This window comes from Hyperoodon ampullatus (genome assembly GCF_949752795.1).
Source record: "Hyperoodon ampullatus genome assembly, chromosome: 9".
Classification (NCBI taxonomy): Eukaryota; Metazoa; Chordata; class Mammalia; order Artiodactyla; family Ziphiidae; genus Hyperoodon; species Hyperoodon ampullatus.
In genome coordinates this window covers 107,398,586-107,411,512 of record NC_136922.1, presented here as the reverse complement: position 1 = coordinate 107,411,512, position 12,927 = coordinate 107,398,586, and the positions used below count along the sequence as shown (strand labels likewise).

The window sequence follows — 12,927 nt, the reverse complement described above, 5'->3', positions numbered from 1 at the left end:
TGCGCCCCTCGGCCAATGGCGGGGCCGGAGCCCCTCCCCAAGCCCCCGCCGAGCGCGCCAATAGGCGGCCGCGCTGCGCTTCAAGTGCGCGGAGGGGCGCGGGTCCCCAGCGCGGCGCCAGCGGCCTCGGCGCGGTCGCCTGCGGGCTGCAGCGCTGAGCCGGGCTCTCGGCCCCGGCGCGCCGAGCACTCGCGTGGGAGTTTGTGCGAGAGCGAGTGGACGCGGCCCGGGGCGGGGCCCGCACGGAGGAGGCGCCCGGACCATGGTCACCCTCGGCTGAGTTTCCGGCGGCGACTTTGATTACTGGCAAATAATCATAACAATACCGAGCCCCGGGGCTGGCCGCCGCCACGCAAAGACTCCGCGGGCCGGCACGCGGCCGCGTCACGCACCTCCCCGCGCTGATCGCCAACCCCTAACGAGCCGATGGAAAAATCCAAAAATTTCCGCATCGACGCGCTGCTGGCCGTGGACCCCCCGCGAGCGGCCTCGGCGCAGACCGCGCCGCTGGCCCTGGTCACGTCGCTCGCGGCCGCCGCAGCTGGCCCCGGGGGCGGCGGCGGCGGCGGGGCGAGCGGCGGCTGCAGCCCCGCGTCCTCGGAGCCGCCCGCGGCGCCCACCGACCGTCTGCGCGCCGAGAGCCCGTCGCCGCCGCGCCTGCTGGCCGCGCACTGCGCGCTGCTGCCCAAACCGGGCTTCCTGGGCGCCGGCGGCGCGGGCGGCGGGGCGGGCGGAGGCGGAGGCGGGCCCGGGGGGCCCCACCACCACGCGCACCCCGGCGCCGCCGCCGCCGCTGCGGCCGCCGCAGCCGCCGCCGCTGCCGCGGGGGGTCTGGCGCTGGGGCTGCACCCGGGGGGCGCGCAGGGCGGCGCGGGCCTCCCGGCGCAGGCGGCGCTCTACGGCCACCCGGTCTACGGCTACTCGGCGGCGGCGGCGGCGGCCGCGCTGGCCGGGCAGCACCCGGCACTCTCCTACTCGTACCCGCAGGTGCAGGGCGCGCACCCCGCGCACCCCGCCGACCCCATCAAGCTGGGCGCCGGCACCTTTCAGTTGGACCAGTGGCTGCGGGCGTCCACCGCGGGCATGATCCTGCCCAAGATGCCGGACTTTAACTGTGAGTACCGCGCAGCCCCCGAGCCTGCGGAGGGAGGAGGAAACGGGGGAGGGGGAGTGTTGGCAGAAGGTTCTCCCGTGCATCCTCCTCCACCTGGCACCTCCTTCCGCTGGTTCTCTGCTCCGAGCGAGCTGTGGCAGCGCCGCGAGGCCGCCTCGGCTCCGCCCGGGGCCTGCGAGGACTCGCGCGGGCTGCGCGATGTGGGATTGTCAGCGAATGATTAAAATGCCCACGCGCGGACTTTGCTTCGCTTCCTCTCTTAATGGGAAGGGGCAGCTGGAGGTGTGAGACTAAAACCTAATGATTAACCGGCAGGCTAGAGGAGCAGGAAGTGGTGGGGGAAGGCGAGCCGAGGAGCGCCCTGGAGTCAGGTGTGCCTGGGAATCGGGGGCCACCGAAACCAGGGGTTTATCCTCAGGGAAATGGACGTGACTTCGGTCCCGCATTCTGGGTTCTGGAGAGACTCCCGGTCCCTCCCAGGAGAGGGAGCGCTCCCAGAGTTAGCGAAGGAGAAATGAGCTTCAAGAGGCCCAGGGACGCAAGGCAGGGGCCCCGGGCGACCTCCTGGCCCTTTGCGGGGCTCTTCCCGCCTCTGGAAGGGCGCTGGGTCCGGGGTGCGATGCCCAGGAGGCGGGTGGCCTGACTTGAACAGAGAGATGGCACGCTCCGGAAGGCCGAGAGATGCGCCCTCCTTCAGGGGCTCTAAGCAGCAGGTGCCCTCCTCCGAATTCAGGGCGCCCAGCACAACGCGCACCCCTCCCCAAGACCGCAGCGCGGGAGGGCTGGCCATCCCCAACCCGAGAGCCGCCCAACTGTGGGCGGCGTGCTCGCCACCCAGGCGGGACACCTGGCCGAGGCCTGAGCCTCTCTCTCTCTCGGGCTTTCCTGGCGCGCGCGGGCGGGCGCGCCGGAGTGGAGCTCCGGAGATTCTGGATCTCAGGTCCGCTCGCTCCACCCGGGCTCCGCTCAGAGGAAGATGCTTGAGGCTAACGATTTCAGCCGCCAAACACCCAAACAAAGAGACCCCATTGTTTCCGTCTGAATGGATTTGTTTAGACTGGGGAGATGCAGGCATGGGAAGGGAAAAAAAGCAAAAAGGAAAACAGAAATAAACATTTGCCAGAATTCAGATTCCTCTGCTAGAAGCTATGGTCGTGACTAAACAGAGAAAAGCTAGGATCCCAGAAGGCTGGAGAAGTCACAGCCGGGTGAGAAAATCCCAGCATGTGCGCTGTTTGCCCGCGGCCACCCCAGGCTGTTCCCGGCTCACCTCCCAGAAGGCCCTAATGGCCACCCATCCCTTCCGTTGGAGTCACCCCTCCCGACCCCAGGCAAAGAGGGCAAGCTTGCTCTCACTTCTGTGGCTTCAGGCATATCTGAGCTCCTGATCTGGGGTCAGCCAAACCCAAGGCACCCTTCCAGGCCTGGCCTCAGAGCCCAGCAAACCCCTTCTGATGGAATGCCACCCCACGCATCTTTCATTGTGACCTGCATCTCGCAGAGCCTGGCAGGCTTAGTCTCCCACCGATGGGGGGGAGCAGGCAGCACACAGGCCTCCCCTGGGCGCTGGGTTCCCTGGCTACCCGGCTGTTTTCCCCGGCCTGCGTGGAGCCCAGGATTGCCCAGAAAATTGACTAAAGCCACATCCCTTTGCCAACACACTTAGTCCATCTCCTATTCCTAATCTCGACCCAGAGTTAGCTAATTAAAACCCAGCCAGCTTTAAGTTCAGAAAAAGAATCTGAACACCGAATCCTAAAGGGCAATAACAAACAGGTGACCATGGCAGAATGGGCTCTGGGAGTCCCTCCTCTGGTCGCTGGAAACCTGTTTGGTTTCCTTTAATTGGTGTCTCAGCCATCAGATGGCATTTCCCAAATGGTCCCTTCAGAGCCAGTGTTTTAATTAAAGTTCTAATGTATTGTCAAGTTGGGAATTCGGGGCCTTGTTTAACTAAAGCGGGGGGCGTGGGCCTTCCCATAAAGCAAATTGCCCATCCCATGGGAGCCTGAGCTTGTCCTGCCCGGGGCTGGCCTCTTTTCTTCCCTTTCCTTTCTTTTATTGTCTAACACTTGTCAGGCTCCTGGGAAATCAAGGGAAGTCTCGCTTTGAGGTCATAAAATTCTCTGTGATGTAACCGTGTGAAATTATGTAAATAAAGCCAAGAGACCTCCTTGAACACGTAGAAAGCCGGATCCCCCTGTGCCTAGGCCTTTAATTTGCGTAATGAGAATTGTCCTGAAAGGCTTCCAATCTCCCAAGGCTCTGGCCCTCTGGACCCTGGGCAGGCGTTGTCAAGAAAACATTTTACATGGGGGAGAGTCTCTGATGAATACACATATTTAGGACCAGAATTTGGTCCCTTTCTTTCTTTCCTTCCTTCCTTCCTTCCTTTTTCCCTTTTCTCCTTCTATTCCTTTTGTACGTGAGGAGGTGGCGGTGGGAATCCTGCACCAGTTCTTCGCTGGGCAGGAAGAAGTAGGAAGTGGTTCCGGTGGCCTGTGTGGATTGGGCCCGAGTTGGGGAAGGCGCCGGGAGGAGTGGGGAGGAGGGGGCCCCTGGGCCTCTGCTACTTGCCTTTCTGTCCACCTGCTTTCTACCAACGCCCACCCAGGTGGAGAGGACGTGCCTGGGTGATAGGCTCTCTTTAATCAGGACACCCGGGCCCCGCCTGGGATGAAAAGACTTGGTCCCTCTAAACCCAAACCGTCTGGGCCCACCTGGCCGAGGGGTCCTGGGCTCCAGGGCTTCCTTGGGGAGGGGCCGCTGACACTAAAGGAAGAGCAGCGACTCTGCAGGGCCGGCGAGCAGCGGGCAGCCTGGCGTGAGGAGTGTTGCTGGCGCTGGGCAGCAGCGGGCAGTGGACTGATGTGGGCTCACCAGCCTCTCCCACCCCAGCCCAGGCGCAGTCCAACCTCCTGGGGAAGTGCCGCCGGCCACGCACCGCCTTCACCAGCCAGCAGCTGCTCGAGCTGGAGCACCAGTTCAAGCTCAACAAGTACCTGTCGCGGCCCAAGCGCTTCGAGGTGGCCACCTCCCTGATGCTCACCGAGACCCAGGTGCGCTGCTCCCCCCGCCCTCAACGCGGCCTGACCTCCCAGGGACACTGTCGCTTCTGCTCTCTTGATCCTCGGCCTTCCTGGGCACCTGGAGCTGTGCCCATTTGACCTTTAGGGTGTGGATTAACATCCCAGCCAGAGTTCCCATCTGCCCCCAGGGTTCCTATACTGGCACCCAGAGGTCTGATTCAGCTGGTTCTGTTGGGCCCAGGAATTTGCACCACCACCCCCCATTCTGAAGCAGGTGGTCCCCAGGCCACATGAGAGAGATTCCACTCCAGAAGGAGAGGAGGGGACATCTTGAGATTTACAGACAGGTACCCCAGCAGCCCCGGCCCCTCGCACACACACCGTGCGTGCGGGTGGAAGACCGCGGTGCTGGGGGTGGGAGGTAGGGGTCTTCGTTTGAGCTTCCTCAGAGCCCCCAGCCGGTCTTTGGGTTTTGCTGATGCGCAGGGTGGGAAGCGCCATCCCCCTGGAGCTTCCGAGTCCTCTAATGGGAGCCCCACGCCCGGGCCTGGTGATGGAGGCGCGCGCACGGCGGGTGCAGGTGCAGGAGCCCGGGGACTCGGCGGGGATGGAGGTGGCGGGTTTCTCACGCCGCTTGTGCCCGCAGGTGAAGATCTGGTTCCAGAACCGGCGGATGAAGTGGAAGCGCAGCAAAAAGGCCAAAGAGCAGGCAGCGCAGGAGGCCGAGAAGCAGAAGGGCGGCGCGGGCGCGGGCAAAGGCGGCGGCGCCGGGGACCAGGGGGACGAGGAGCTGCTGGGGCCGCCGGCGCCCGGGGACAAGGGCAGCGGACGCCGCCTGCGGGACTTGAGGGACAGTGACCCCGAGGAGGAGGAGGACGACGACGACGACGAGGACCATTTCCCCTACAGCAACGGCGCTAGCACGCACGCCGCCTCCTCTGACTGCTCCTCCGGGGCCGACTCGCCTGCCCCGCGGTCCGGCGGGCCCGGCCACCAGCCCCCGCCCCAGTAGGGGCCCCGCGGCCGGCGGGCGGCGGTACGGCCTGGATGCTGGGACCCCTCCCATGGCCCCCAGGTCCGCCCCCCAGGCCCGCGAGCGGAGGCGGCCCGGCCCTGGGGGCTGCCCTTGTGGGCCCCAGCAGCCGTCTGCTCTTCAAGGGACGGAAAGAGGGAGGCCCGGGAGGTTCAAACTTGAACTCTGGTTCTTTTTCGTTTAATTTGGTTTGCGCTGGGGGGAGGTGTTTCTGAGAAGGACTGAGCGCTCATCAGGGGAGGCTCCCAGTTCCCCTCCTGCCGAGTGGAGAAGGCGGAAACCTGCAGTGTTAAACCAGCCCCGAGACTTGAAACCTCTGGACACGCCGCTCTTCTGAGTGCTGAAAAAAGAAAAAATGTTTTGTGCTGATGTATCTTGGGGGGAGGGGGGAGGGATTTATGCCATGAGCGTTCAAACTGCTGGAAATCCTAAAACTGTATTGTCTTTATTTTTGTATATTGTATTTATAAATATATATATAAAGAAATGTCTACTTACGCATGCTAAATTATCATTTAGCTTCTCCCATCGCCCACGATGGAATGTAAAATAAATTGTGTTTTTTTACTGGATGAGAGTGCAAATCTTTTGAGGGGAGTTGTGAAAGTGGGGTTTACTATTTTTGTCGTTGAAATGATGGGCTGTATTCCTCAACTGACAGCAGAAGGTGAAAATCAGAATCGCGAATGGGTGTCAGGACCGCCACCTCTCTGGGCCCCCGAGGCCGGTGAGGAACTTGATTCCGGCTGCTGGGGAGTCGCAGGTACGAAGTGTCGGTAAAAATACCCGAGGCCAGGTGTCAGCGCGCGTCCGCATGCTGGTTCACATCTGTCCCGGATGCGAGGATCTCCAAGGAGTAACTTTGGACGCCGTGTACTTATTTTCCTCTTTCTCTGAGGATCTTCTTGCTTCGCCGGCGCTCCAGAAGCGAAAACACACTATTTGAATGTTTCAGAAAACAAGCTCCAAACCACCAGACTTCACTGGTCTCTGGGGTCCGTGCGGCCCGGGGCGCTGCTCGCGCGCCTTTTCCGCATTGCCTCGCGTACCGCGGCGCTTCTCTTTCTCGTCAACCCCGGCGTCTCTGCCGAAAAACCTTCTCGGGCCGGCCAGGACTGGTTTTCCTGGATCTGGGCAAACGTCTGCGAGAACAGCACTGGGCGACAGGAGCGCTCCAGCCGGGCCGCGATGGCTGTGGGTTAATAAAGCTGGGCAGCGCGCGCCATCCATCACCCGGGCCGAGCCGGGCCTTCGCCCTGTGCTGCACGCATGCCGGGCTCGCCCTCCGCGCGGCTCCCCTTCCCCCACCGCTTACGCGCGGGCCTCTCCTGGGCCCGGAGGAAACAGGTGAGCCAGGGACGCTGCTTCTTCCTCCTTCCCTCGTGCCTTCCTCCTTCCTTCTGTTTTTCATTTTCTCACCAGCAACTGGGCCGGGGTGCGCCCCTCCCACCCCCCTTCTCTCCCCATCCCATCCCCCTTCTCTCCCCCTCCCCTCCCCCTTCTCTCCCCTCCCCCTTCTCTCGCCCCCTCGTCTCCCCCTCCTCCCAGCTGATAAATGAGTTCAGAAGGGCCTGGAGTTTCATTTGGGTGATTACCGCGCAGGCGAGCGGGGCCACTCCTCGACTTCAGGGCCGGGGTGAGATTAATATCCTCTCTGGCAGCTCATTATCACCCCGGGCTCCTTCCATAAAATCCAACCTCAGCCAAGCCCGGGGGCGCGGCGCTGCTGGGAGCCCGGGCAGGAGCAGCTGTCGGGCGCGGGCGGCAGGGCGCGGGCCTGGCCGCCTCCGGGTCCAAAGGTGCTTTGGGGGGACGCGGACCTGGTTTGCAACTGGTGGGAAAGCCCGAGAGCCCGAGGAAAGGGGTGGGAAAATTAGAGAGAGGGGATGGGGAGGGGGAGAGGAGAAAGACAGATGCCTTTGGGGGTTGAAAAAGATCTGCAATCCGTGTGTATCTCGTTTTAATTTCTACCACATTGGGGAAGTTCAGCCTGAAGCAATCTCTGCCCCGGCTGGCTCCACATCTGGGGGTTATTCCCCGCCGCCCCCCTGCTCAGCTGGCCCAGCGTCAGCGCCCCTACCTCAACACTGGGCCCCCCGGGGACCGGCGGCGGCCGGGGAGGGGGTGTAGCATCCGACCTGGAAGCTGGGGCGCCGCCGGCCTCGGCGGAGGGTCCGTCCCTCCACCCCAAGGTGCAGACCCTCCTGAACCCGGGAATCGTTCGCTCCCTCAGCGACAAGGGGCAGAGGAGCATTAAAGGAAGATAGAATGATTGTGACCCCCGCCCCCGTCCTCCAGCAGAGCGAGCCCGGGTTTGGCGCGGGGACTTGGCGGCCGGGAAGGCGGGACTCGCCCGCGGCCCCAGCGTCTCCAGCCAGCCGCTTAAGCGCGACGGAATTTATCTCGCTAATAAATTTAATGATCAATTCGTTCTTGTCACAGTAGCTCTTCCCCAAATCAATTATAGCAAATTTAAATATAATCACCGGCTCATCCTCACCCACTCCGGGCACAGCGAACAATTCATTCCGCATAATGAGCGGCCGCCAGCCCCGCCCCGCCCTCCCACCCGCGGCCCCCGCGCGGCGGGGAGGGAGCCCTGCCGCCTCGAGGACCGGGTTCCCAGGACCCGGAGCCAGGCCCACGCAGCCCAGCCCTGAGGGGGACGAAGCACTGTTTCCAGACCAGCCCAAGCTTGGCCCTCGGGCAGCGGCGCGGGCCTCCGGCGGTGAAGCCCCAGTGCCCGGCGGTCTCCCTGCTCTCCACCCGGCGGGGGGCGCCCTGCCGACCCGGCGGCGCCGGGACACGGCGACCCCAAAGCGAGGGCCGCGCCCAAAGCGGACCCGACCCTCTGGGAACCCCGCCCGACCCCCTGCCCACCCCTGCGCCACCCTCGGCGCGGGTTCTCTTCACCTTAATGGGGGAGTCCTCCGTTCTCAGAAAGGGTACCTCGTCGTGTGCCACGGTCTCCAGCGTGTGCGAAGAAAATGTGGTTAAAGACCTTCGTGTGAGGAAGAGACCAATCTATCGGTGCCCTCCAGGCCACAGTCCAGGGATCACCTGTCCAGCCCTCGCAGAGCTCTGGCCCAGGGTCCGAGGGCCCTGACCAGATGCCTTAAGTCTTGGAGTCTGAAGAGTGCAGAAACGCCTAGAACGTAGACGAAATGGGCCTGTTCCTTTCGCGGTTGGCCTTCCTGCACCCTGTATCCAGGCGGAAGTCAGCTTGGAAAGATCCGCGGGAAAGACTTTTCTATGACAGCAAAAGCAAAAACAGGCAAATGGGATTATGTCAACATTTAAAACTCCTGCGCAGCAAAGGGAACAATCAACACAATGAAAGGCTACCTGGGAAGGGAGAAAGTATTTGCAACTCAAATATCTGATAAGGGATTAATATCCAAAATATATAAAGAACTACAATTCAACAACAACAAAAAGCCATCCAGTTAAAAATAGTCAAAGGAATGGAATAGACATTTCTCTGCAGGAGCCGTACAAATGGTCCACAAGCACATGAAAAGATGCTTAGCATCACTAACCATTAGGCAGATACAAATCACAACCACAATGAGCTAGCACCTCCCACCTGTTAGGATAGCTGTTATGAAAACAAAAACAAAACAGAAGATAACAAGTGTGGGCGAGGATGTGGTGAAATTGGAACCCTTGTGCGCTGTTGGTAGGAATGGAAAATAGTGCAGCCACTATGGAAAATAGTACGGAGGGTCCTCAAAACAAACAAATAACAACAACAAAAACATAATTACCATATGGCCCAGCGACCCTACTTCCGGATGTATATCCAAAAGAACTGAAAAGGATCTGGAAGAGATACTTGCACAGCCATGCTCATTGCAGCATGATTCACAATAACCAAAAATGGGATACAGATGTGCAAACAGTGGAATAGTATTCAGCCTTTAAAAAGGAAATTCTGACACCTGCTACGACAGGGATAAGCCTTGAGGACATGATGATCAGTGAAATAAGCCAGTCACAAAAAGACAGATACTGCATAATTCTACTTACATGTGGCATCTAAGATAGTCAAATTCTTAGAGACAGCACATAGAAGGGAGGTTGCCAGGGTCTTGGGAGGAGGGGGAAAAGGGGAGATGTTTAATGGGGAGGGAGTTTCAGTTTTGCAAGATGAAAAAATTCTAGAGAGCTGTTGCCCAGCAATATGTATACAGTTAACGCTACTGTACTAGCCACCTAAAATGGCTAAGGTGACTAAAGCGAGGACAGACCTTCTTACCTTCCTCCCTCCCTCCGCCTCCTCCTCTTCTTCCCTCTCCCCTTCCCTCCCCCTTCTCTCCCCCCCTCCTACTGAAAGGGCAGACTTGCTGTAGAACATCCAAATCCCGGAGAAGGCTTTGGAAGGGAGCACCTGGCCCCCAGGCCGCCGCGGACCTGAGCGGGCGCGGAGTTTGCGGGTCAGCCGCTGCCGTCCCTCGCGGTGTGGGGAGCCCGGCCCGCTCCGGGCTGACTCTACGAGCACCTCCAGGTCTGCGGGTTAACTGACCCCTGCGGCCTCCCCTACGCTCCCACCCCCCCGCCAGGCCCCAGGCCTGGACCGCGCTCCCGGGGTGGCGGGCGCCGCGGGGAAGGGCCTGCGGGGGGGGGTCCCCGCAGGACGTGGGCGCCCCCCACCCCGTATCAAAGTCCTGCGGTGCCCTGTGTCTCCCTCAATAAAACTAATCCCTTTGGAGGAGTGACTCAACCGAGAACGCTGCAGTGTTCCAGACTACAAGGCAAATATGTTTTTCAGATTTGGTTTTTATGGTCGGATTAAAGTTTATTTTCCATAATAGGCACCTAATAAAACTCATAAAGCCGGGCCGGGGCTCCAGCTGGTGGCCTCATTTAACACTTTCACTTCGTAAATCACTTTACGACGTGCCAGGTGTGTCCCAAACCGGACGCCAACGAGAACCAGCCCCCCGCCGCCGCGCCCAGCACACACACGCACACACACACGCGCGCGCGCGCACACGCAGCCACACACACACACACACACGCACACGCACACGCACACACGTCCCGCGCCCGCCCTCCGGGTCTGGGCCGCGGTCCGGGCGAGCGGGTGCCGGGCTGGCGGGTCACCCATCCAGGGTTCGCGGCCCGGCCCCCTCCCGTCCCGCACCCCGAGGCGGGGGGGGGGACCCTGTTGAGAAGGCGGGGTTCGGAGGCCGGCGGCGTGGGGCGTGGGCAGGGGGTCTCCCGCGCTCCCCCCACCCGCCGGCCCTGCGCCGACCCTGCATTCCGCGGCCGCGCACCTGGCCGCCCCGAGTGTACACAAGGTGCCGGACAATGTGCGGCTCCTCGGGCCATTGTCCGCGGCGCTGGGCGGGACAAAGGTGCCCCCCGGCCGGCGGCCGCGGCGAGGGGAGGCGGCGCGGTTTACCCAGCTGGGGGCGGAACAAAGGGCCGCCGCCTTATCGCGGCCGGCGGGCGGGGCGGGGCGGGGGCGCGGGGTCAGGCCGGGGGCGCGGGGGAGGGCCGCCCGCCAGCCCGAGGGGTCGCCGCGGCCCCATCGCCGCGCTGCTGCCGCCCGGGGGCGTCCCTGCCTCGCGGCCCGGGCCTCGGGAAGGCGCGCCCGAAATGCCCCACGGGGATCCCGGGGGCGGGAGGGGAAGGCGGCTCGGTTCGCGGTGGTTCGTGCTCCGAGATGATCCGGTTCTAAAATGCTGGGGGTTTTCGCATGGGGTCACCTTTCCATTAACAGCCTTGCTTCCAAGCATGTTTCCTTCTGTGCTGAAACAGCATCTTGTAAAAGAATAAACAGGAAGAGTTAGGGTCGTCCTGGCTCAGGGGCTTGCGAGGAGAGAATGGCCCGCTTTCCCTTGTCCGTCCTAGGGGACAGGCCAGGTGTCCCTCTGGGGCCGGTCCTTCTAAGGAGACGCGCACACCTAAGGTTCTTAAAACAGAGACACCAACTCTGTGAAGTTTGCCGTTGATTTTTTAAATAGATAAATCTGTAAAGGGAATGTAAGTTGTGTCTGTTTCTTTCCCCCCGTGGGTCTGCAACCAGGTTTATTACCTTTCACCACCCTGCTGCATCCATCCTGGTGATTATTTATTCCCAGGTGCGTGGGGGGGTGTCATCAGATTCCCACCCACGTGCCCTCGGATTAGGCACCTGTGTGACACTGCAGCCTTTTCACCCATGAAAGAGATAATAGCCAACTCAGAAAATCCATCCATCATGCATTCATTCAGCCAGCTGTTTTAGAATAGCTGCTCTCTGCTGGACACCGTTCTGAGCACCAGGATGCATGCGTGAATAAAACAGACAAAAATCTCCACCCTCCTGGAGTTACATGGTAGTGGGAAGAGAAAGACAAGACGAACAGACACTAAATATGTGCCTTACCTAGTGTAAAACGTGCATGAATCCATGAGGTTAGGTGTCAGGTAAAGTAAGAGTGAAGGAGGAAAGAGGTCTACAGCCTGAGCACAGTCCTCACAGGAGGGCCCGTCATTCTCAGCATCACCTGGGATGCAGGGCTCTGACCTTCTGGTGCATGATGGGAATGTGAGAAATCGGGTTGTAGCTGCCTGCCTTTAAAGGGGTTGGAGGACAAGAATTAGAGACCTCTAAGAACTGTAGAGGGGACTTCCCTTGTGGTTCAGGGGTTAAGAATCTGTCTGCCAATGCAGGGGACGTGGGTTCAATCCCCGGGCAGGGAATTAAGATTCCACATGCCACGGGCCAACTAAGCCCGAGAGCCACAACTAGAGAGACGCCCGTGCACCGCAACAAAAGATCCCGTGTGTCGCAACTAAGACCCGATGCGGCCAAAAATAAAAATAAATAAATATTTTAAAAAACACAAAAACTGCAGAGGATATTTACCCTGAGTCCAAGTGATCAAATATTCACTTCCTGATTCACAGTGTTCCTAAACCTGTTGGTAGAATAAATATTCCAGAAAACAGAGATGCACCTGTGCATGGTGGAAGTGGGAATTTGGGGACAGAAATAGGTTACATGTATGATTTTTTCTTCCTTCCTTTCTTTCTTTCCACTGAGATATAATTGACATAAAGCATTATGTCAGTACATTATAATACATAATTGTATTAGTTTTAGGTGTACAGTGATTTCTTAATTTTCATAATTCAGGCATTTAAGACCACTCTGGAAAATAAAAGAGAAAACCGAAGTTTTCACATAAAAGGTCCAGTGTCAGAGAATCCGACCCCGGGCACAGAAGCTCACGGGGCCACGAGGGCTGGGAGTGGGCTGCGCCGCCCTCTTGCACTTCAGGTGCCCTGTGCACCTGCCTGGGGCTTGGGTGCCTTCCCTTCACACACAGGGCGTCCCGTCTCCACACACCTGCACAGGCCGTGCTTCCCACCGGACTCACGTCCCCCTCATTTCCTGAGTCCCGTCCCTTCTCCCAGGCCTGTCACCTCCCCCCCAGTGGTCTGTGCCCAGAGCAGAGGGCTGTGGAGAAGGGCAGGGACCCCAGAGCGTGGGCTGGCATCCCGCCTCACATAGTGTGTGGCCAGGGCAAATTCCTTGACCCTGTGCCCGTGTCCCCGTCTGTAAAAGGGGGACTGGGTCAGTCCCGGTCTCCCAGGGAGAGATGAGGCTTAGGCAGCTGAACGTGTGCCAGGCTCCACATACAGACTCAGGGAACAGTTCAACACACCAAGGTCCTCGCAGCGCTTCGTCTCCACATCCACAAGGCACAGGGGACACCCCGGGTCCACGCGCTCCAGGGAGGGTCCTCGAAGTTGAA

At 60.3% G+C, this 12,927-nt stretch overlaps 1 protein-coding gene across 1 annotated transcript; it reads left to right on the top strand.

Annotated features, from left to right (window-relative positions):
• Positions 1 to 426: 426 nt before the first annotated feature.
• Positions 427 to 5,155, top strand: MNX1 (motor neuron and pancreas homeobox 1; the record flags this gene model as incomplete). Its single annotated transcript, XM_079711585.1, has 3 exons — positions 427 to 1,114; positions 4,013 to 4,173; positions 4,790 to 5,155. 3 exons carry the CDS (start codon positions 427 to 429, stop codon positions 5,153 to 5,155), a joined length of 1,215 nt encoding a protein of 404 aa, XP_079567711.1.
• Between the last annotated feature and the right edge of the window lie 7,772 nt (positions 5,156 to 12,927).